At 40.5% G+C, this 22,745-nt stretch overlaps 1 protein-coding gene across 1 annotated transcript in view; it reads left to right on the top strand.

Moving 5' to 3' along the window:
* The first annotated feature begins 1,386 nt into the window (after positions 1–1,386).
* Positions 1,387–22,745, top strand: part of LOC140947360 (cytoplasmic FMR1-interacting protein 2-like) — a 33,783-nt gene continuing 12,424 nt past the window's right edge. The window contains exons 1-17 of the mRNA XM_073396434.1: positions 1,387–1,600; positions 2,333–2,410; positions 3,432–3,715; positions 4,363–4,591; positions 5,153–5,257; positions 6,000–6,218; positions 6,766–6,879; positions 7,475–7,552; positions 7,665–7,712; positions 8,066–8,235; positions 9,493–9,640; positions 10,161–10,394; positions 11,056–11,129; positions 11,226–11,322; positions 11,563–11,639; positions 12,103–12,220; positions 12,739–12,858. Coding sequence (XP_073252535.1) covers positions 1,403–1,600; positions 2,333–2,410; positions 3,432–3,715; positions 4,363–4,591; positions 5,153–5,257; positions 6,000–6,218; positions 6,766–6,879; positions 7,475–7,552; positions 7,665–7,712; positions 8,066–8,235; positions 9,493–9,640; positions 10,161–10,394; positions 11,056–11,129; positions 11,226–11,322; positions 11,563–11,639; positions 12,103–12,220; positions 12,739–12,858 — 2,391 coding nt within the window. The 5' untranslated portion in view covers positions 1,387–1,402. The remainder of the gene's footprint in view (positions 1,601–2,332; positions 2,411–3,431; positions 3,716–4,362; positions 4,592–5,152; positions 5,258–5,999; positions 6,219–6,765; positions 6,880–7,474; positions 7,553–7,664; positions 7,713–8,065; positions 8,236–9,492; positions 9,641–10,160; positions 10,395–11,055; positions 11,130–11,225; positions 11,323–11,562; positions 11,640–12,102; positions 12,221–12,738; positions 12,859–22,745) is intronic.

The following is a 22,745-nucleotide window of genomic DNA, read 5'->3' as shown; positions in this document are numbered from 1 at the left end:
AAAGGAAGAAATCTTGAGGATGTGTGAGGCGAGAAAAGGAGGCCTTTGTTGCGAGCGCCTCCTCTTCCCTTTGCGTGTTCCCCTTGCATGGCCTGTTTAAAAAAAAAAAATGCATGCTACGCAGGCTACATTCAAAACTGCTTGGGGATATATTTCTGTCGAACAAATGATGCAAAGAGTGCCTGATCCCTATGGGTTTGAACCTTTGATTGACTTGAATGTGTTTTCAAGTGGTGTTGATTTTTAAGGTCAGGTGGCAGTGAAAATAATTGTGTCAAAAATATCCTGTCTACTTTATGTGGCAGGCATTTAGCAAGTCAATGATGATACTTGCACTGTATATAGATAGTCAGCAGGAGTTTATCTGGCTTTAACATGTAATTTTGTACAGGTGCAATATTATGAATAATAAAATTAATTTTACTCATATCTCACCAAAATGGTTGTCACTCGTTAATTCATATAAAATTTTTTGCATATTTTCAACCAGTTATTTGCCGTGTGAACTGCTCTGAATGTCTCCTTGTGCATTTCAAATTCATCAGTAATAAAGCTATATTTTTTTGCTTGATTTCTGGTGGATGATTCTTCCTCACTTGTTTTATAAAATATATTTTGTTTTTTTGTTTTTTCAGCCCTAAAATGTTATAGTTAGCATTGGTGTTCTGATTTCTCTGATAGTGGAAAACATGATTCTAGGTCTTCCTCTCTTAGTTTTTTATATTATATTAAGAATTTCAAATAAACAGAAAGTGTGAACCACATGAGAAGAAACAAATAACTGAGTTGGGTGTGGTCACTCTCAAAGTCCTATTTCTGGTATCAAGATCAATTTTTTCTTATTTATAATATTTATTTTACCATAATACATTTGATTATCTTCTTTGTTGGGGGAGGGTTGTGTTTATCTTATTTAATTGGCCTAGAAATAGGGTGGGGGGCCCAAGCCCTTCAGGCTCATCTCTTAGATGTGCAGGTGATAATAGGCTATTCTGATCTGCCCCTAGCCTCTTTCCCTAAAACAGTAAGAGTGAAGTCTCTCATGGAAATTATTTTCATTCACTCATATTCGTATGAACGGTTTTGCTCTTCATAGTCTCATGTTATAATAGTCTTCTCTGTTACCCCCTCCTTAATACTTACAATGTCATGTGATCCTGGGGGACCTGTGTCTCAATTTAATACTTTATTACAGATCAAACCGCAATCTAATAATCGGACAAGGTATCAAGATAACTGGAGCCCCAACACTTCCCGTCCACCTGTTGATGGTATTATCACAGTTCTTTTATGGGTGGCGTGACTTGCAGATGTCGTGAAACTTTGTAGGGTGGGGTAGTATTTAAAACCAACGAAGCGGAAATCAACCTCGCCCTGAAAGGCATCCTGGGAGATAACAAAGATGGCGACGCTGGAAGATGGGATCAGCAATGTCCGTCAGCTTGAAACCATCAATCTACCGGACGAACAACCTCAAATCGAAGCACCTCCTGCTTCTGTTACTTACATTTCAAATTTCGACACAAATTTTGAAGACAGCAAGGCCTTTATAACATGTATCAGCAAGTATTTAGAAGAAGCGGATGTACACAAGGGCTTGGTAGGTGTGACTCTGTCATTCCTTCAAAATATAAGATTTAGCATAAAATATCTAAGTTGATTACTGCTCTTGGCAAGCATTGGGCCGGTGGTTTAACGAGTACGAGAGCTGGCATGAAACTTAACTCAATTAAGGCTCATGTGGGTCGTTAATGCCAGCTTTAGGAGCGAAGCTTGGACTTCATGGTTGCTCCTGTCTGCTTTCGTTCGAGCCGGCATAATATTCCCTGAATGACATGTTATTGTCAGTGGTGTATTCTGTAAACGTCTTTGATGTTGATACAAAAATTAAAGTACGCCTCCTTTATTTTACTGATCATCTTTTTATTTTTATTTTGTAAATAATAAAGCTCAGTGAATTCAGAGGCCAGTCATAGGATTTAGGGGCGATTGCAGAATATCCGAGCCACTAAATGTCTTACTTGAAAAACTGCTCTCACAGTCCTGCAGTCGTGTTCTATTATGCCAAATATTTAAATCTAAGGGAGTAAGACAAGTGCTCCTGCAGTCCCACACTCCTGCAGTCAATGTCAAGTAACTATCCCACAGTCTTGCACTCCCGCAGTCAATGTCAGAGGTTATTATGCAAATCGGATGACTGCGTGACTGTGGGAGCAGTTTTTGAAGTTAGCAATTTAGTGGGCCGGGTATTCCACAATCTAGCCAGAGAACCTACAATGCTTCGATTAAACATACTTCTATTATTCACCTTTAATGTTATTTCACTTTGTAGAATGAGATGCTTGAAGAAGGTGAGAAGTATGCTGTTATGTTATACACGTGGAGAAGCTGCTCTCGTGCTGTTCCTTCAGTAAGTATTTGTTCTACACCACAGCTTTTTGCAGCAGTACCTTTAAATGCTACTTAGTGTATTTTATTTTTAGTTGATAAAAAAGCTGTGGTCCTGTTAATAATAATAATTATTTTGTTCTACACCACAGCTTTTTGCAGCAGTAGCTTTAAATGTTACTCAGTGTATTTTATTTTTAGTTAATAAAAAAGCTGTGGTCTTGTTAATAATAATTTTCGTCAACCACAGTGTTGTATAGCGTGCGTCGCAGAAGTAATTTAACGTTAGTTAGTAACATCTGTGAAGCAGTCTTGAGATCTTTATTCTAACCCCCAACGGACTCAAGAAATTACTGAAAGTGTGTTTCGAAATTTCCCTTCATTCTGATTGGTAAATGGACAATGTCTTTTTTAACAGGCCAATCATGGCTTGTACTCAAATCCTGGTATGCCTGTGGGGGCCAGAACAAGGAGTTTGGCGCTGCTTCACAGACAGACTTTAATAATCAGAGTTCAGTTTTGTCTGTGGCACAGGCTAAAAATAAATAATGTTGTACAGTTTTAAAAGTGATTTTTTTGTTTTCATCTAATCAAGGAACTGTATGACTAGGAATCTTGAACAACTGTGTTACAGTATATTATGGCTTTAATAATGCTAACAGGTAACTGAAGGAAACTGGTAGGGGTACATTTTGGCGGACAAGCATCCAATCAAGGGAATAGGGGCATCTTATCACATTGACACAGGGCTGTCACTATTAAAGATTTAAGTTTCTAGATGCTGGTAAATTCCATTAGTTGGCAAGGAATTAGTTACTGCTCTGCTAGTACAAATATTTTTCATTGCACAAAAAACCAGGGTTCATTTTGATGAAACTTTTACAAGGCTAACTTACAAGTGTAACTATTGTTTTCAGACTCTAAAACGATGGTTACACTTTCATCAAATTAATCTCGGGCTGTTTCCTGGTTATGACCGTGAGTTGCACTTAGTTTATATACTCTTTTTACTTTAGAATTTTACTCCATTTTTCTGTTGGCAGGTTAAAAGTGATGATCAACCAAACAGAATTGAAATCTATGAAAAGACAGTTGAAGTTCTTGAGCCAGAGGTTCGCAAACTAAAAAGCTTCATGCATTTTGCACAAAATGCCATTGCTAGGTTTTGCAAGGAAGTAAAAACTCTCAGTCACCCAGAAAGAAGGAAAGATTTCATATCAGAGAGGTATCTTTTGACTCTTGGGAAATTCATTAACATGTTCGCTGTATTGGATGCTTTGAAGAACATGAAGGCCTGTCTGAACAATGACTATGCTTTCTATAAGAGGTAAATGTTTGACACTGGTATTTCAGTTTGTAACTATCAGATAATTCCTATAACATAGCTGCACAACACAGTCAAAATTCAGGAAAATTCCAATTATTATGAATAAAGATACATAATTAAAATTTGTCCATGAGGAAAGAAATATGTCTAAGTCACAATAATTGTCTTCATTCTGCAAAGGAGACATTAAGACAGAAAAAAAATAAGGAAAGAAAAGAATGAAAAAAAGAAAGAAACAAAAAGGAAAAAAAGCTGTTGTGGATTAAATTTTGCAATAATATGATATTTGCCTGTATTGTTCTCTTAAGCTGATTTTTAAAGAGGCTACAACATTGATGATTTCTCAATCCTTTAAGACTGGCTGGGAAACCTTTTCAGTTGCCTGCTGGTGTCACCTTGTTTAAAATTCTAGTCACCAGCTCAGCTCTCATTTTCAGACCCTGCAGTGTTAAGGCTTGCAGTCTGTTCTTAATTTGTTTCTGTAATGATTATTGGAGGGAGTGAGAAGTTAAGACACCAACTCCAAAAGCATCCCGCTGCATGTGAGAAAAAGACCTCTGGTACCCAGGGCAACATGCGTGCATTCATCTCTTTAGAAAAATAATAATTATTAACTATTGTTTGTTGTCTTTGGGTTATTGTTCCAGAGCTGACACATTTCTGAGACGTGGCACTGGTGATGTATCGATGATTGAAGAGTCACAGAATCTTTCCCTCTTCCTTGCAAATCAAAACAAAATCACATTCTTGTTAAAAGAAGGGTTAGAGACCATTCAGGGATATGAAGATGTGTTGGCAGATGTACTGAACCAAAGTGTTCGACTGCATGAGAGCAACATGTACATAACTCCCACGGAGAAACATCTACTTTTGAAGGTGTGTTACAGTCAAGCCAGGTCAAGCATACCCCTATAGATTCTATTAGTGAACTGATTATTTGAAAAAGAAATCCGTTAGTCATTCCGGTAACTAGTGTGAAATTCAAATCTGCATTCCTGCATGCATAACGAGCAGTTAATGTTTGACTACAACTTCTCAGTATTTCTTTTGGTAAGATTAAAAAATTTGACAAAATGACATTCCTCCATATGTTCCTCCTTCTCTCCCTCTCTCGCCCTGAACAAGGCATGATAATAATATGTAACATTGCTGGAGGTTAACCCTGCAGCAGACTGGTCTGTTCAGCTTTGGGTGTAATTGGGTAACTTTGTACAAGATCTTTATGACAAAACAATTGCCACCAGTCAGGAACAAATTTCCCTTCTTCACATCCCTGCCTTTTGACATGCTACAATCATGAAAGATAGTCAGGAATAATTGAGACACATTGAATTTAAACTTTGAATGCAATTTTTTTGAATTTTAATTTATAATGGCTAGAACTTGTTACTGCAATTTCTTTAAAAAGTTTATCTGTCAATGATTTTTTTTAAACAGGTCATGGGCTTTTTGATTTTTCTGATGGATGGTAAAGAGAGTAGCGTGTTAAAGATGGATCAAAAGAAAAGAATCAGCCTGAGCAAAATAGACAAGATGTTTAAGGTAATGAACTTTGAATTAATTGAAGCCTTCTCTGTGACGTTCATGACTTGTGGTTAATAGTCTGTCACCTCTTCAACTGAGAAGTTCAAAAATAACCTGCGAATGACTGAACTTACTGGTTTTTTACAAGATGCTTAATCAAATAATGTAATTTTCCAGCTCAGATTGACATGACAATCTGTCTGAAACACCTAATTTTATTGCTGTAAATGAACTGCATTTTGGCTTGCAGACAGTTTATTACTAAGAGAATGACTTGGATATGTAATTATATTCAGAAGAGAAGTCTTATGATTGCATGCTAAGAATTTCAAACTGATAAATTGTTTTCCCAAAACTAAGTGCCTAAAACTACATGTACATACCAGATCAGGAGAAACACTACCAGTCTCCTTAGATCATGGCTCAAAATAACATTAAACATATCATTAAACATAAAGCACAGCACTATTTTACTGTTGGCACAGGAACATTGTCAGTTATAGTTACAACATGAAACTTTTTGTCAATATTTTGGCTGGTCAGAAATGAGACTTGACTGAGCAAAAATTTCTTTGACTAGTTAATGTGTGTGGCCACCATCCAAAAGCTATTTTGAGCCTTGCTAGATTGTTGTACATGAAAGCCCTTTCATGTAATTCCTGAAATTACTGTAATGTAGTGCTTTCAAAAACTCATGATAATAATTGTCTTTGGCAGTTTAACTGTATTTATATTTTTAATTCTCTTTATTGGTTTGCAGCAATTTCCAGTAGTGCCTTTATTTGGTGACGTTCAAATAGCATTGGTTAGCTACCTGAAGATGTGCCCCAACTTTGAAGGCATGCGAGAGAAATGGACTGCTGCAGCAGATGGAGCAGATGACAAAGTTGTTGATCAGTACAATCTGCTGCGTAGAATGGACAGCATAAGAGAGGAGCACGTGAAATTTATCAGTGAACTGGCACGGTACAGAAATGAGGTATCAATCGTTGCAAAACCATGTTTCCTCAAATAAGTGCCCATGCTCTAATAATTGCCCTCCCCCAGATAAGTGTCTATCCCTTAGACCAAAAAATCAGGCAAGTGCCCTTCTTGAATAAGTGCCCCCCCCCCTCCCCACTCCTTCACCAAGAGACCTTGAATATTTGGGATATGAGGAAAACCTGTTTCTTTTGCCACTTTATTTGTAACTTGTTATGCTTCAACTTTAACAGTTATACCGATACACCACTGTGTTAAGATTATAATGTTGCTATCATGGTATACTTGGTTACTAAAAGGTGGAAAACATAATAAACCCCTCCCCCTGCCCCCTCAATTAAGTGCCTTCCATCCAATAAGCACCCCTCCTTGAAATTTTAAACAAGCAGCCAGGCTCTAATTCGACGAAACACATCGTAATTATCAGGCAAACTCATTCCCTTGTGTATAATTATTGCATTTATTAGGTGAACTGCCTTTAACCTTTTAGACCTTTAATTTTCCACACTTAGTTATTATTTATTTATTTATTTATTTGTTTGTAGATGGTTACTTCCAGTAATGATCCAAGGAGTGATGAGCAGTATACAGAGCTGACCAGCCTGGCACTTAGAGGGCTGAGACTTTTGTCATCATGGACTGCTCAGGTTATGGAACTGGTAAGAGGACTTTGTAGTTACTAAAAGGAGGCTGGAATAGTCATGTAACTTCAATCATATTTTCTAAAATGAGGGAGCCGCTTAACTTTAGATCTATAAAAAGTCAATCTTTACTGTAGGGTTCCAGGTAACTCAAAGGAAATGTTAATTGCCAAGAGCCATCAGGCAGCTCTGTTTGAGAGTACGGTCCCTTGTATTTTAGTATTAATAATCCAATATTCAAACTGTACCATAATATATAGTGACCTATGAATTTGGGGAATATGAATTTTTTTGCTCCGGCAGTGCCTGTTAAACTTGTCAATCACTGGTAATGAAGCTGGTTGAAAGTTAGGTGGTGAAAGGCACATGGAAGTCTGATTAGAATAATAAATTTAGTCAGACTTTCATATTGATAATATTATTATTGTTAAAGAACTAAATATATGCTGCTGCATGCATAACTTTGGGTCATGAAGCAGCATGTTACAATAAAATAGTTGACAAACCCTAGGTATACTAAATTGTGGAGTAAAGAAACCACCTAAGGTACAAGAAATGTACAGTGTTATTTATAAAGTACTGTGATGAATTTGTCCTCCTTCTTCTTTCCCAGTACTCCTGGAAACTTCTTCATCCAACAGACAAGTATGCAAACCCGCATTGTCCTGAGGAGGCAGAGGAATATGAACGAGTAAGTACATTCAAAACAGCATTATGTTAGTAGTAATTATAACTATTTGTATGAGGCTTCTTTCTGTCCCATTTTCAACGTTAACCTGCGTTAAAATTTTACTTTTTTGTAGGCTACAAGATACAACTACAACAGTGATGAAAAGTTTGCATTAGTTGAGGTTGGACTCTTTTGTTCTTTTCCTTCACACCCATTTCTTTATTCTGCTAGTCATTGAAAGCTTTTTGACTAGCAGAATTGATTTCACAGTGCTTTCTTTATTCGAATTGGTCAAAAAACATCACTTGCCCGTCGGGTAAGTTAAAAACAGAATTCACTAGCCTGATAGCAAAATCCACTAGCCCCGGGCTATCAGACACTAGTTTCTTTGCACGCTGATCTAATTGATTGATTGGTTATGAGAGAAAAATCTCATTGTCATACTTTTTAAAAACAGTTGAAGCTAGTGACATCCTTTTGGCAGTGGTTGTAGTGAAAATGGTTGTTGTAAGAGGATTTCCTGTTTCTTACTAGGTCATTGCCATGATCAAAGGTCTGTATGGATTGATGTCACGTCTTGAACCAGTGTTTTCAGAGGCCATACGGCATTCCATACACACAGAAGTACAGGAATTCATCCAAGTCAGCCTGAGGGAACCACTTAGAAAAGCTGTCAAGAGCAAGAAGGCCACTCTTTTAAAAACGTGAGTGGGGCTATAGGTGGAATGCTTTGTTTTAAACAATTGTTTTGAGTTTAAGCAAGCTATCAAGCAGAAAATTCTTTGCACTGGTGCATGTACATGTAAACTCAATATCCAAATGAAGTAGCAAGTAACATTGATGTAAGTACATGTATCTGGGGACGGTGTATGTGACCCTCTGACCTGATAGATTTGCCAATGCTTCCCACTTAGAGACCACATTTTGATGAACATTTTCATCATAGCTGAATATGTTAAGATAAAAAATGTGAAAGTCTGCATTTGATCCATGTGGCCCAAATCAGGATGGGACTTAAGCGTGATTTGGAATAAGCTAGTCCATTAAAGGGTTACCCCTGGCAATAAAAATTAATTCACTGATACCCATTAAATTATTCGCCTGGGCCCGGTTGTTCAAAGCTGGGATAGATAACCCAGGGTAAGGACAAAATTTGTCAGATAAGAACCGTTAAAAAGTAAATTGAGTTTAATTCTTTTTGTCAGCAAGTTGATGATTGGATGCTCTTAAAAATAACAGAGAAAATAATCAAAGAAAATGCCTTTAAACAAGAGAATAAGAAACCCACATTGAAGGGGCTGTGTCACGGCAGTCCAGTCCATTTTGTTTAAGTTTTCCAATTACTCGCCTTCAATCGCTATGGAACTTAAAGTAAGCTAAGAAATTACATGTAAATGACAAAGTCAGAGATTCAAGACAAACAAATATGTCTCCTGAGCATTAATTTTGAAGTTGCAAACAGCAGTGATAAACTTTGAAAAACTGTTAGGCTGAACAGTTTTCAAAAACCTTAATTTCAATCCGTTTCAATCTTCTTCAGTTTTGCCCATCCGTGGCATCTGTTGTATCTGTTGTGTTATTTTAACCTTCCTTTAATGTTTTAAGCGGTTTTTTTTAAGTTTCTCTTGGATTTAACGGGCGTTTTGTAATACCTAATTTGGCTGAATTTCATGACACAGCTCCTTTAAATTAATTATTTTAACCCTGGGTTAAGCTCTAATTGGCCTTCAAACAACTGGGCCCAGGGTGGAGTGAGGCATTGTGAGAGCCAAGTATCTTGCTCAAGTACACAACACAATGATCTCAGCAGGGCCTGAACCTGGAACCACTGATGCAGCAAACCAAACTGCTAACCACTGGGCCACTGTGCCTTAATTCCCACAGCTACATAATGACACCAACAAAATTTTTTCAATGATCGATTGATCTTCCCCAGCTATAATGGTGTTCTTTGAATACAGAATTTTGTTGTCCATCCGTGAGACTGGAGGAGACTGGGCAGATGGCCAGCATGGAAGAGGGGACCCAATTCTGAAAGGAGAAAAGGACCCTAAAGCAGGGCCAAATATCAAGATACCAGACAGAGATGTAGGACCTTCTAGTACCCAGGTATTAACATGTAGGCCTTAGTTCAGTGAGCCTATGGTTGGGCGTTTCATTTTTCCTGCTTGAATTATTATAGATTTTGTGGGGTATCCCTAGTGAATACCTATTGCAGGCAATGTTGAATCCTTCTATATCCTATCTTAATGTTGGTAATATGCCCAAAAAAGCTCTTTATTGGTACAGAAATAAGTGGATCCCTTTTCACATCCCTTTCAAACCATAATGATTATGGTGATGGCAATGATGATTATGGTGATAATGATGATGATGTTTTTCACCTGGTTACCAGTATTTTGATGGTGATAATTATAGCGACAGTTATGGGGTTGATGATGATGGTGATGATCTTGGTAATGAACCTTGTTTAAGAAGCTCAAAAATATTATTACCTTATCACGAGGTCTTACTATTATAACAGCTCCTAGTGGAATCGTTTTTCTCTTCTTATCCAGCAGAGATGTAAACTACATGAAGGTACTGTATATTCCTCTCTTACATCTATTGTTTAACTCTTTTTTGGCAGTTGTACATGGTCCGCACTATGCTGGAATCACTGATTTCAGAGAAAGGTGGTAAAAAGGTCATGCGTAAAGAACTGGAAAAAGAAACAGTGGAGCATATTGAGGCCTTCTTGAAGAAATCTTTCTTCTTTGAAAAACTTCTTCGCTTCAATGAGGTGTTGAGAGAATGTTGTGATCTTTCCCAGCTGTGGTTCAGAGAATTCTACTTAGAGTTAACCATGGGTGCAAGGATTCAGGTACATATATTAGAAAAGAATGACCAGTCAATCTTGGTAATCAAGACAAAAGTAATATCCCTTTTACTTTTAATTTTCAGAGACCAAATTCTGTACCCTAGTGCAGATTGTTACTGGGTTGCCTGTGCCACATCAGGTTGTCTGATTCCAAAAATTGCACCCTTTAATTATTAAACTTAATTTACTCAGAAGCTGTGTGTGTTTCAATAAATCATGTTATTCCATTTCAGCCCCTTTCACTCCCAGAGAAAATGATGGAGTGTTTTAAAGTGTTTCTAACTTTTGAGTCTATAAATGAAATCCTATGGTGTTACCATTCAAATGAAACCTCTTCAGCAGTACTTTCACATGGTACTATTAATTTAGTATGTAGTCTGTGGACAAAATCCTGTGGTGTGACCATTCAAATCAAACCTCTTCAGCAGTATTTTCACATGGTCTTATTTGTTTCTCAGCATTTTACAACTGGGAAATTTGGATGAATTTTGACTTTGGCCGCTTGGGATTGAAAGGTTAAGGCCATAGGGTTAAGGTTATCTTGCTCATGCCTTTTTGGGGGTCTGAATATTTAAAAAAAAAGCCTAGGGAAGACTAAAGACTTAAGATTAACCTAAAAACACTACATGACAATTCTTGTTGTTGTTGTTGTGGTTGATTTCAGTTTCCCATTGAGATGTCAATGCCATGGATTTTAACAAATCACATTCTTGAGAGCAAGAATCCCAGTATGATGGAGTAAGTCAGTTTAATCAGCTTCCTTACAGTGCTTGAGGTTACCTGTAGAGGATTTGTTTTGACTGTTATTTTTATTATCATGGTGTTGCTCTGTAGGTATGTATTGTACCCACTGGATCTTTACAATGACAGTGCTCATTATGCCATGACTGTGTTTAAGAAACAGTTTCTGTATGATGAAATTGAGGCTGAGGTGAGTGATGATGATCGGTTATTGGATGTGGTTTTTGTGCATTCCAGAATAATTAAGTTCTTGGCCATTGCTGGAAAGCAAAGGGTGTCGCTTATCATTGTGACAGAATATATAAGTAAGTTGACCGACCCAAATCCACTTTGTAGTTTCTGGATACATGTAACTATGGTTCTCGTTTGCATCCACTTTTCGCCTTTAGAAACCGTTCTGACTGCAAAGTTTACTAATTTTTCTTGCCAGGTTAACTTGTGTTTTGACCAGTTTGTGTACAAACTCAGTGATCAGATATTTGCTTATTACAAGGCCCAGGCCTGCAGGTAATTTAAACTAATTACACATTTGAACCATGCAGAGACTTGATCCTTGTACTATACGGTAGTACCTTGATTTAACAAACCTCTTTCTATAAACAAAGTCCTCGGTATATCACGAACGATTTTCTTTATACTAGTAATAGTAAAATAAATGGAAAAGAACCTTGATATAACGAAACCTTGTTACAGCAAACAAATTTTGCCAGTCCCTTTTGAGGTTTCACTGTACTTTCGTAGAAAATTGATGGGTCCACCTTAGACTTAAAGCCATGTTTTGCTTGACTTGATGTAAGCAACTACATAATTATGTAGCCCGTAGTTTGAGGAGGACTTGCAATATGTCTCTTGAGCTTTCTATAGTTTCTCTTGGGTCTCCTTGCCCCTTCCCTTTTTCTACATATCTATTACTATTGTCTGGCAACCGCAAATAAATACATTGCTGTGCAATTGCTGTGTTGCTTTGCAGCATGTTACTTGACAAGAAGTTCAAATCAGAACTAGCTCGCATGAGTGCTGAGTCTGCTGCGAAATTGGGGACACGTTCAAACAGATACGAGACCCTTCTTAAACAGAGACATGTCCAGGTATATAGAATTCAAGCTGGATAATGGAAATGATAATATTGCTGTTTTACGTCAAATTCTCTGCTGAAGTCATTTCTCAGTTCCTTCTGCCATACAAAAAATGCTCCTGTAGAGTTCTGTATCAAGCAAATTTTATCTGTGAGCACTAACCATTGTAATGTTATAATTATGATTGGTGATTTTTTCCATTTGTAAAAGTGAGCCCAACTTTATAAGTTTCAATCCGTGTCCGTCCTTGCCATCCGTTTCAACAGATGGTAGGAAACAATTTCAATATTTGAATACAGTTTTAAAAATGACAAAAATACATCATTATTGTTGAAAATCAATGGATGCGAAAAACGTTTTAGGGCTTCAAAAATGACACAGAAATAACCCCTTTACTTAGTACGATATAATTTTGTTGTTATAATCATGTTGTGTTTCGTTTCTAATCTTGGCGTGATGTTCATTTAATTTTTTTTTGTGCTCAGTTAGTTTATTTCTTTGGAAACAATATTTCACGTTTTCTCTTTCAGCTGCTTGGCCGTTCAATCGATTTGAATAAACTAATCACCCAGCGTCTCAACAATGCCATGATACGGTCTTTAGATTGTGCCATTGGTCGTTTTGAAAGTGGAGACATTTGTGGTGTTGTGGTAGGTCTGATCCGTTTTTTTGTTGTTGTTGTTGATGCAACATGGCTTAGTATAAAGTGATTGACTGACTGACTGATTGATGATAACCTGAGTAGTAACTGAATGATTGAGTTCAGTCCTCCCCCCAGGTCAAAGATAATTATTTTCGTTGATCCCTGGTTTATTATTTGGGCGCGGCCCAAATAGAGTAATGAAAACGGCTTGCTTTGACGCAAAAGTGCAATAGGCACGCAATATGTGCTAACGTAAACAAGCGAAGCAAGGGGAATTTCTGCCATGCGAACGTCATTCAACACTACATATTCTCCTTTATCGTTTACCCAAAGTAAAGTAAAATCCATCAAACGCGTCTTCGGAATCTCACGCAAAATGTAGTTTTTTTTTTTTAAATCCTCAGCACTCCAAGGCGGATTCATAGAAAAAAACTCTTCTAGTATCTTCAATTTGAACTTGAATTTGTATCACCATATTAACACATGCAGACTTTAAAATTAGAATACACACCCACGAAAAAGCTGAAAACTTAGGGTGCGTCCCTTTGGAATGATCCAGATCAGGATCAGTGATCCGAGATCACTCGGATCATGGTAGATCAAATGAACCGATGAATCCACTCTGGACAAGGATTCACCAGTTCATTTGATCTACCATAATCTGAGTGATCTCGGATGACTGCTCTTGATTCAGATCATCCCAAAGGAACGCAAAGGAACAACACGTGATCAAAATGTATTCGTACCGCTCCGAAAACGTTGTCAATTTCACGACAGAGACTAACCGACAACGTTTCATTGGCCAAAACAGAATTCGTCGCGCTTCTAGGATGGTAGTAATCCAATAATATCATTTGATCCGAAATTTTTCAAAGCAGCAATAAAAAGCAGTTTGGACAAAATTTGGCGACGGTGTTTCGAGGAACGTATTATTGAAGTATGTTCTTGAGGATTAAACTTACAAATGCACACACTGTTCGCGGTAGGTTTGTTATTCGCTGCGATTTAACTAGTTATAACCTTAGAGAGAATGAATACAAGCTCGCTGTTCCACAATCCCGTACTGAATTATGTAAAAGAAGCCTTTCTTACAGCGGAAGTGTGTTATGGAACAGCTTCCCTCTGGAGGTGCGGCAATTGAATTCCCCTAGTATATATAAGGGAAAATTAAGAGACAAAAATTTCGATCCTCAGTGACAAATGATTAAATAAGCGATATACAATGCGATATTCTGTTTTTACACACGGCCTCCTTGACAAGCAGGTGTTTTGTTTTCATCTTTCTTATTTTAGTTTCAATCTTGCATGTTAGATCAGTTAGGAAGTTAGTTCTTCTATACTTGAATGTAAATGTACCTGAAGAAAATACCGTGTATAAATAAAGTTACCATACCATACCATACCATTACCCCTTGTTACCCTTGTTACCCCTTCTTACCCCTTCTCACCCTCGTTACACTTGTTACCCCTTGTTACCCCTTCTTACCCTTGTTACCTTTGTTACCCCTTGTTACCCTTTGTTACCCCTTGTTACCCTTGTTACCCCTTATTACCCGTTGTTACCCTTTGTTACCCCTTGTTACCCTTGTTACCCCATGTTACCCCTTGTTACCCTTTGTTACCCTTCTTACCCCTTGTTACCTCTTGTTACCCCTTGTTACCCCTTGTTACCCCTTGTTACCCTTTGTTACCCTTGTTACCCCTTGTTACCCTTGTTACCCCTTGTTACCCTTGTTACCCCTTGTTACACTAGTTACCTCTTGTTACCCCTTGCTACCCCTTGTTACCCTTGTTACCCCTTCTTACCCCTTGTCACCCTTGTTACACTTGTTGCCCCTTGTTACCCCTTCTTACCCTTGCTACCCTTGTTACCCCTTATTACCCGTTGTTACCCTTTGTTACCCTTGTTACCCCATGTTACCCCTTGTTACCACATGTTACCCTTGTTACCCCTTGTTACCCTTGTTACCTCTTGTTACCCCTTGTTACCCCTTGTTACCCTTTGTTACCCTTGTTACCCCTTGTTACCCTTTGTTACCCTTGTTACCCCTTGTTACCCTAGTTACCTCTTGTTACCCCTTGCTACCCCTTGTTACCCTTGTTACCCCTTGTTACCCCTTGTTACCCTTTGTTACCTTTTGTTACCCCTTGTTACCCTTGTTACCCCTTGTTACCCCTTGTTACCCTTTGTTACCCTTGTTACCCCTTGTTACCCTTGTTACCCCTTCTTACTCTTCTTACCCCTTCTTACCCTTGTTACCCCTTGTTACCCCTTGTTACACCTTGTTACCCCTTATTACCCGTTGTTACACTTTGTTCCCTTTGTTACCCCTTGTTACCCCATGTTACCCTTTGTTACCCCTTGTTACCCTTTGTTACCCCTTGTTACCCTTGTTACCCTTGTTACCCCTTGTTACCCTTGTTACCCCTTGTTACACTAGTTACCTCTTGTTACCCCTTGCTACCCCTTGTTACCCTTGTTACCCCTTCTTACCCCTTGTCACCCTTGTTACCCCTTGTTACCCCTTGTTACCCTTGTTACCCCTTGTTACACTAGTTACCTCTTGTTACCCCTTGCTACCCCTTGTTACCCTTGTTACCCCTTCTTACCCCTTGTCACCCTTGTTACACTTGTTGCCCCTTGTTACCCCTTCTTACCCTTGCTACCCTTGTTACCTCTTATTACCCGTTGTTACCCTTTGTTACCCTTGTTACCCCATGTTACCCCTTGTTACCACATGTTACCCTTGTTACCCCTTGTTACCCTTGTTACCTCTTGTTACCCCTTGTTACCCCTTGTTACCCTTGTTACCCCTTGTTACCCCTTGTTACCCCTTGTTACACTAGTTACCTCTTCTAACCCCTTGCTACCCCTTGTTACCCCTTGTTACCCTTGTTACCCCTTCTTACCCCTTGTCACCCTTGTTACACTTGTTACCCCTTGTTACCCCTTCTTACCCTTGTTACCCTTGTTACCCCTTATTACCCGTTGTTACCCTTTATTACCCTTGTTACCCCTTGTTACCCTTGTTACCCCATGTTACCCCTTGTTACCCTTTGTTACCCCTTGTTACCCCTTGTTACCCCTTGTTACCCTTTGTTACCCCTTGTTACCCCTTGTTACCCTTTGTTACCCTTGTTACCCCTTGTTACCCTAGTTACCTCTTGTTACCCCTTGTTACCCCTTGTTACCCTTTGTTACCTTTTGTTACCCCTTGTTACCCTTGTTACCCTTGTTACCCCTTGTTACCCTTGTTACCCCTTCTTACTCTTCTTACCCCTTCTTACCCTTGTTACCCCTTGTTACCCCTTGTTACCCTTGTTACCCCTTGTTACACCTTGTTACCCCTTATTACCCGTTGTTACACTTTGTTCCCTTTGTTACCCCTTGTTACCCCATGTTACCCTGTTACCCCTTGTTACCCTTTGTTACCCCTTGTTACCCTTGTTACCCTTGTTACCCCTTATTACCCGTTGTTACCCTTTGTTACCCTTCTTACCCCTTGTTACCCTTGTTACCCCTTGTTACCCTTGTTACCCCTTGTTACACTAGTTACCTCTTGTTCCCCTTGCTACCCCTTGTTACCCTTGTTACCCCTTCTTACCCCTTGTCACCCTTGTTACACTTGTTGCCCCTTGTTACCCCTTGTTACCCTTGCTACCCTTGTTACCTCTTATTACCCGTTGTTACCCTTTGTTACCCTTGTTACCCCATGTTACCCCTTGTTACCACATGTTACCCTTGTTACCCCTTCTTACCCTTGTTACCTCTTGTTACCCCTTGTTACCCCTTGTTACCCTTTGTTACCCTTGTTACCCCTTGTTACCCCTTGTTACACTAGTTACCTCTTGTTACCCCTTGCTACCCCTTGTTACCCCTTGTTACCCTTGTTACCCCTTCTTACCCCTTGTCACCCTTGTTACACTTGTTACCCCTTGTTACCCCTTCTTACCCTTGTTACCCTTGTTACCCCTTATTACCCGTTGTTACCCTTTATTACCCTTGTTACCCCTTGTTACCCTTGTTACCCCATGTTACCCCTTGTTACCCTTTGTTACCCCTTGTTACCCCTTGTTACCCCTTGTTACCCTTTGTTACCCCTTGTTACCCCTTGTTACCCTTTGTTACCCTTGTTACCCCTTGTTACCCTAGTTACCTCTTGTTACCCCTTGTTACCCCTTGTTACCCTTTGTTACCTTTTGTTACCCCTTGTTACCCTTGTTACCCTTGTTACCCCTTGTTACCCTTGTTACCCCTTCTTACTCTTCTTACCCCTTCTTACCCTTGTTACCCCTTGTTACCCCTTGTTACCCTTCTTACCCCTTGTTACACCTTGTTACCCCTTATTACCCGTTGTTACACTTTGTTCCCTTTGTTACCCCTTGTTACCCCATGTTACCCTGTTACCCCTTGTTACCCTTTGTTACCCCTTGTTACCCTTGTTACCCTTGTTACCCCTTATTACCCGTTGTTACCCTTTGTTACCCTTCTTACCCCTTGTTACCCTTGTTACCCCTTGTTACCCTTGTTACCCCTTGTTACACTAGTTACCTCTTGTTCCCCTTGCTACCCCTTGTTACCCTTGTTACCCCTTCTTACCCCTTGTCACCCTTGTTACACTTGTTGCCCCTTGTTACCCCTTGTTACCCTTGCTACCCTTGTTACCTCTTATTACCCGTTGTTACCCTTTGTTACCCTTGTTACCCCATGTTACCCCTTGTTACCACATGTTACCCTTGTTACCCCTTCTTACCCTTGTTACCTCTTGTTACCCCTTGTTACCCCTTGTTACCCTTTGTTACCCTTGTTACCCCTTGTTACCCCTTGTTACCCCTTGTTACACTAGTTACCTCTTGTTACCCCTTGCTACCCCTTGTTACCCCTTGTTACCCTTGTTACCCCTTCTTACCCCTTGTCACCCTTGTTACACTTGTTACCCCTTGTTACCCCTTCTTACCCTTGTTACCCTTGTTACCCCTTATTACCCGTTGTTACCCTTTATTACCCTTGTTACCCCTTGTTACCCTTGTTACCCCATGTTACCCCTTGTTACCCTTTGTTACCCCTTGTTACCCCTTGTTACCCTTGTTACCCCTTGTTACCCTTTGTTACCCTTGTTACCCCTTGTTACCCTAGTTACCTCTTGTTACCCCTTGCTACCCCTTGTTACCCTTGTTACCACTTGTTACCCTTTGTTACCTTTTGTTACCCCCTGTTACCCTTGTTACCCCTTTTTACCCTTTGTTACCCTTGTTACCCCTTCTTACTCTTCTTACCCCTTCTTACCCTTGTTACCCCTTGTTACCTCTTGTTACCCCTTGCTACCCCTTGTTACCCTTGTTACCCCTTGTTACCCCTTGTTACCCCTGTTACCCCTTGTTACCCCTTGTTACCCTTGTTACCCCTTGTTACACCTTGTTACCCCTTATTACCCGTTGTTACACTTTGTTCCCTTTGTTACCCTTTGTTACCCTTGTTACCCCATGTTACCCTTTGTTACCCTTGTTACCTCTTGTTACCCCTTGTTACCCCTTGTTACCCTTGTTACCCCTTGTTACCCTTTGTTACCCTTGTTACCCCTTGTTACTCTTTGTTACCCTTTGTTACCCTTGTTACCCCTTTTACCCTAGTTACCTCTTGTTACCCCTTGTTACCCCTTGTTACCCTTGCTACCCCATGTTACCCCTTGTTACCCTTTGTTACCCCTTGTTACCCCTTGTTACCCCTTGTTACCCTTGTTACCCTTTGTTACCCTTGTTACCCCTTGTTACCCTTGTTACCCCTTGTTACCCTTTGTTACCTTTTGTTACCCCTTGTTACCCCTTGTTACCCCTTCTTACCCCTTGTTACCCTTTGTTACCTTTTGTTACCCCTTGTTACCCTTGTTACCCCTTCTTACCCCTTGTTACCCTTTGTTACCCTTGTTACCCCTTGTTACCCTTGTTACCCCTTCTTACTCTTCTTACCCCTTCTTACCCTTGTTACCCCTTGTTTCCGCCTTGTTACCCCTTGTTACCCCTTGTTACCCCTTGTTACCCTTGTTACCCCTTGTTACCCCTTGTTACCCTTGTTACCCCTTGTTACACCTTGTTACCTCTTATAACCCGTTCTTACCCTTTGTTACCTTTGTTACCCCTTGTTACCCTTGTTACCCCATATTACCCCTTGTTACCCTTTGTTACCCTTGTTACCCCTTGTTACCTCTTGTTACCCCTTGTTACCCCTTGTTACCCTTGTTACCCCTTGTTACCCTTTGTTACCCTTGTTACCCCTTGTTACTCTTTGTTACCCTTTGTTACCCTTGTTACCTCTTGTTACCCTAGTTACCTCTTGTTACCCCTTGTTACCCTTGTTACCCCTTGTTACCTCTTGTTACCCTTGGTACCCTTTGTTACCCTTGTTACCCCTTGCTGCCCCTTGTTACCCCTTGTTACCCTTGTTACACCTTCTTACCCTTTGTTCCACCTTGTTACCCCTTGTTACCCTTGTTACCCCTTGTTACCCCTTGTTACCCTTGTTACCCCTTCTTACTCTTCTTACCCCTTCTTTCCCTTGTTACCCCTTGTTTCCGCCTTGTTACCCCTTGTTACCCCTTGTTACCCTTGTTAGCCCTTGTTACCCCTTGTAACCCCTTGTTACCCCTTGTTACTCTTGTTACCCTTCTTACCCCTTGCTACCCTTTGCTACCCTTTGTTACCCCTTGTTACCCCTTGTTACAATTGTTACCTCTTGTTACCCCTTGTTACCTCTTGTTACCCTTTGTTACCCTTGTTACCCCTTGTTACCCCTTGTTACCCTTGTTACCCCTTGTTACCCCTTGTTACCCTTGTTACCCCTTCTTACTCTTGTTACCCCTTGTTACCCTTGTTACCTCTTGTTTCCGCCTTGTTACCCCTTGTTACCCCTTGTTACCATTGTTACCTCTTGTTACCCCTTGTTACCCCTTGTTACCACTTGCTACCCCTTGTTACCCTTGTTACCCCTTGTTACCCCTGTTACCCCTTGTTACCCTTGTTGCCTCTTGTTTCCGCCTTGTTACCCCTTGTTACCACTTGTTACCCCTTGTTACCCTTTGTTACCCTTGTTACCCCTTGTTACTCTTTGTTACCCTTTGTTACCTTTGTTACCCCTTGTTACCCTAGTTACCTCTTGTTACCCCTTGTTACCCATTGTTACCCTTGTTACCCCATGTTACCCCTTGTTACCCCTTGTTACCCCTTGTTACCCCTTGTTACCCTTGTTACCCCTTGTTACCCTTGTTACCCCTTGTTACGCCTTGTTACCCCTTATTACCTGTTCTTACCCTTTGTTACCTTAGCTACCCCTTGTTACCCTTGTTACTCCATGTTACCCCTTGTTACCCTTTGTTACCCTTGTTACCCCTTGTTACCTCTTGTCACCCCTTGTTACCCCTTGTTACCCTTGTTATCCCTTGTTACCCTTTGTTACCCTTGTTACCCCTTGTTACTCTTTGTTACCCTTTGTTACCCTTGTTACCCCTGGTTACCCTAGTTACCTCTTGTTTCCCCTTGTTACCCCTTGTTACCCTTGTTACCCCTTGTTACCCCTTGTTACCCTTGCTACCCTTTGTTACCCTTGTTATCCTTTGTTACCCTAGTTACCCCTTCCTGCCCCTTGTTACCCCTTGTTACCCTTGTTACACCTTCTTACCCTTTGTTACACCTTGTTACCCCTTGTTACCCTTGTTACCCCTTGTTACCCCTTGTTACCCTTGTTACCCCTTTTTACTCTTCTTACCCCTTCTTTCCCTTGTTAGCCCTTGTTTCCGCCTTGTTACCCCTTGTTACCCTTGTTAGCCCTTGTTACCCCTTGTAACCCCTTGTAACCCCTTGTTACCCCTTGTTACTCTTGTTACCCTTCTTACCCCTTGCTACCCTTTGTTACCCTTGTTACCCCTTGTTACAATTGTTACCTCTTGTTACCCCTTGTTACCCCTTGTTACCTCTTGTTACCCTTTGTTACCCTTGTTACCCCTTGTTACCCTTGTTACACCTTGTTACCTCTTGTTACCCTTGTTACCCCTTGTTGCCCCTTTTACCCCTTGTTACCCCTTGTTACCCTTGTTACACCTTTTTACTCTTGTTACCCCTTGTTACCCTTGTTACCTCTTGTTTCCGCCTTGTTACCCCTTGTTACCCCTTGTTACCCTTGTTACCTCTTGTTACCCCTTGTTACCCCTTGTTACCTCTTGTTACCCTTTGTTACCCTTGTTACCCCTTTTTACCCCTTGTTACCCTTGTTACACCTTGTTACCCCTTTTTACCCTTGTTACCCCTTGTTGCCCCTTGTTACCACTTGTTACCCCTTGTTACCCTTGTTACCCCTTGTTACCCCTGTTACCCCTTGTTACCCTTGTTACTTCTTGTTTCCGCCTTGTTACCTCTTGTAACCCCTTGTTACTCTTGTTACCCTTCTTACCCCTTGCTACCCTTTGTTACCCCTTGTTACCCCTTGTTACAATTCTTACCTCTTGTTACCCCTTGTTACCCCTTGTTACCTCTTGTTACCCTTTGTTACCCTTGTTACCCCTTGTTACCCCTTGTTACCCTTGTTACACCTTGTTACCCCTTGTTACCCTTGTTACCCCTTGTTGCCCCTTGTTACCCCTTGTTACTCCTTGTTACCCTTGTTACCCCTTCTTACTGTTGTTACCCCTTGTTACCCTTGTTACCTCTTGTTTCCGCCTTGTTACCCCTTGTTACCCCTTGTTACCCCTTGTTACCCTTGTTACCTCTTGTTACCCCTTGTTACCCCTTGTTACCCCTTGTTACCCTTGTTACCTCTTGTTTCCGCCTTGTTACCCCTTGTTACCCTTGTTACCCCTTGTTACTCTTTGTTACCCTTTGTTCCCCTTTTACCCCTTGTTACCCTAGTTACCTCTTGTTACTCCTTGTTACCCTTGTTACCCCAGGTTACCCCTTGTTACCCTTTGTTACCCCTTGTTACCCCTTGTTACCCCTTGTTACCCTTGTTACCCTTTGTTACCCTTGTTACCCCTTGTTACCCTTTGTTACCCTTTTTACCCCTGTTTACCCTAGTTACCTCTTGTTACCCCTTGTTTCCGTCTTGTTACCCCTTGTTACCCCTTGTTACCCTTGTTACCCCTTGTTACCCTAGTTACCTCTTGTTACTCCTTGTTACCCCTTCTTACCCTTGTTACCCCTTGTTTCCGTCTTGTTACCCCTTGTTACCCCTTGTTACCCTTGTTACCCCTTGTTACCCTAGTTACCTCTTGTTACTCCTTGTTACCCCTTGTTACCCTTGTTACCCCAGGTTACCCCTTGTTACCCTTTGTTACCCCTTGTTACCCCTTGTTACCCTTTGTTACCCTTGTTACCCCTTGTTACCCTTTGTTACCCTTTTTACCCCTGTTTACCCTAGTTACCTCTTGTTACCCCTTGCTACCCCTTGTTACCCTTGTTACCCCTTGTTACCCTTGTTACCCCTTGTTACCCTTTGTTACCTTTTGTTACCCCTTGTCCCCCTTGTTACCCCTTGTTACCCCTTGTTACCCTCGTTACCCCTTGTTACCCTTGTTACCCCTTCTTACTTTTCTTACCCCTTGTTACCCTTGTTACCCCTTGTTTGCGTCTTGTTACCCCTTGTTACCCCTTGTTACCCTTGTTACCCCTTGTTACGCCTTGTTACCCCTTATTACCTGTTGTTAGCCTTTGTTACCTTTGCTACCCCTTGTTACCCTTGTTACCTTATGTTACCCCTTTTTACCCTTTGTTACCCTTGTTACCCCTTGTTACCTCTTGTTACCGCTTGTTACCCCTTGTTACCCTTGTTACCCCCATGTTACCCTTTGTTACCCTTGTTACCCCTTGTTACTCTTTGTTACCCTTTGTTACCCTTGTTACCCTTGGCTA

This window comes from Porites lutea, chromosome 9 (assembly GCF_958299795.1).
Source record: "Porites lutea chromosome 9, jaPorLute2.1, whole genome shotgun sequence".
Taxonomy (NCBI): domain Eukaryota; kingdom Metazoa; phylum Cnidaria; class Anthozoa; order Scleractinia; family Poritidae; genus Porites; species Porites lutea.
This window is presented reverse-complemented; position numbering and strand designations above follow the sequence as displayed.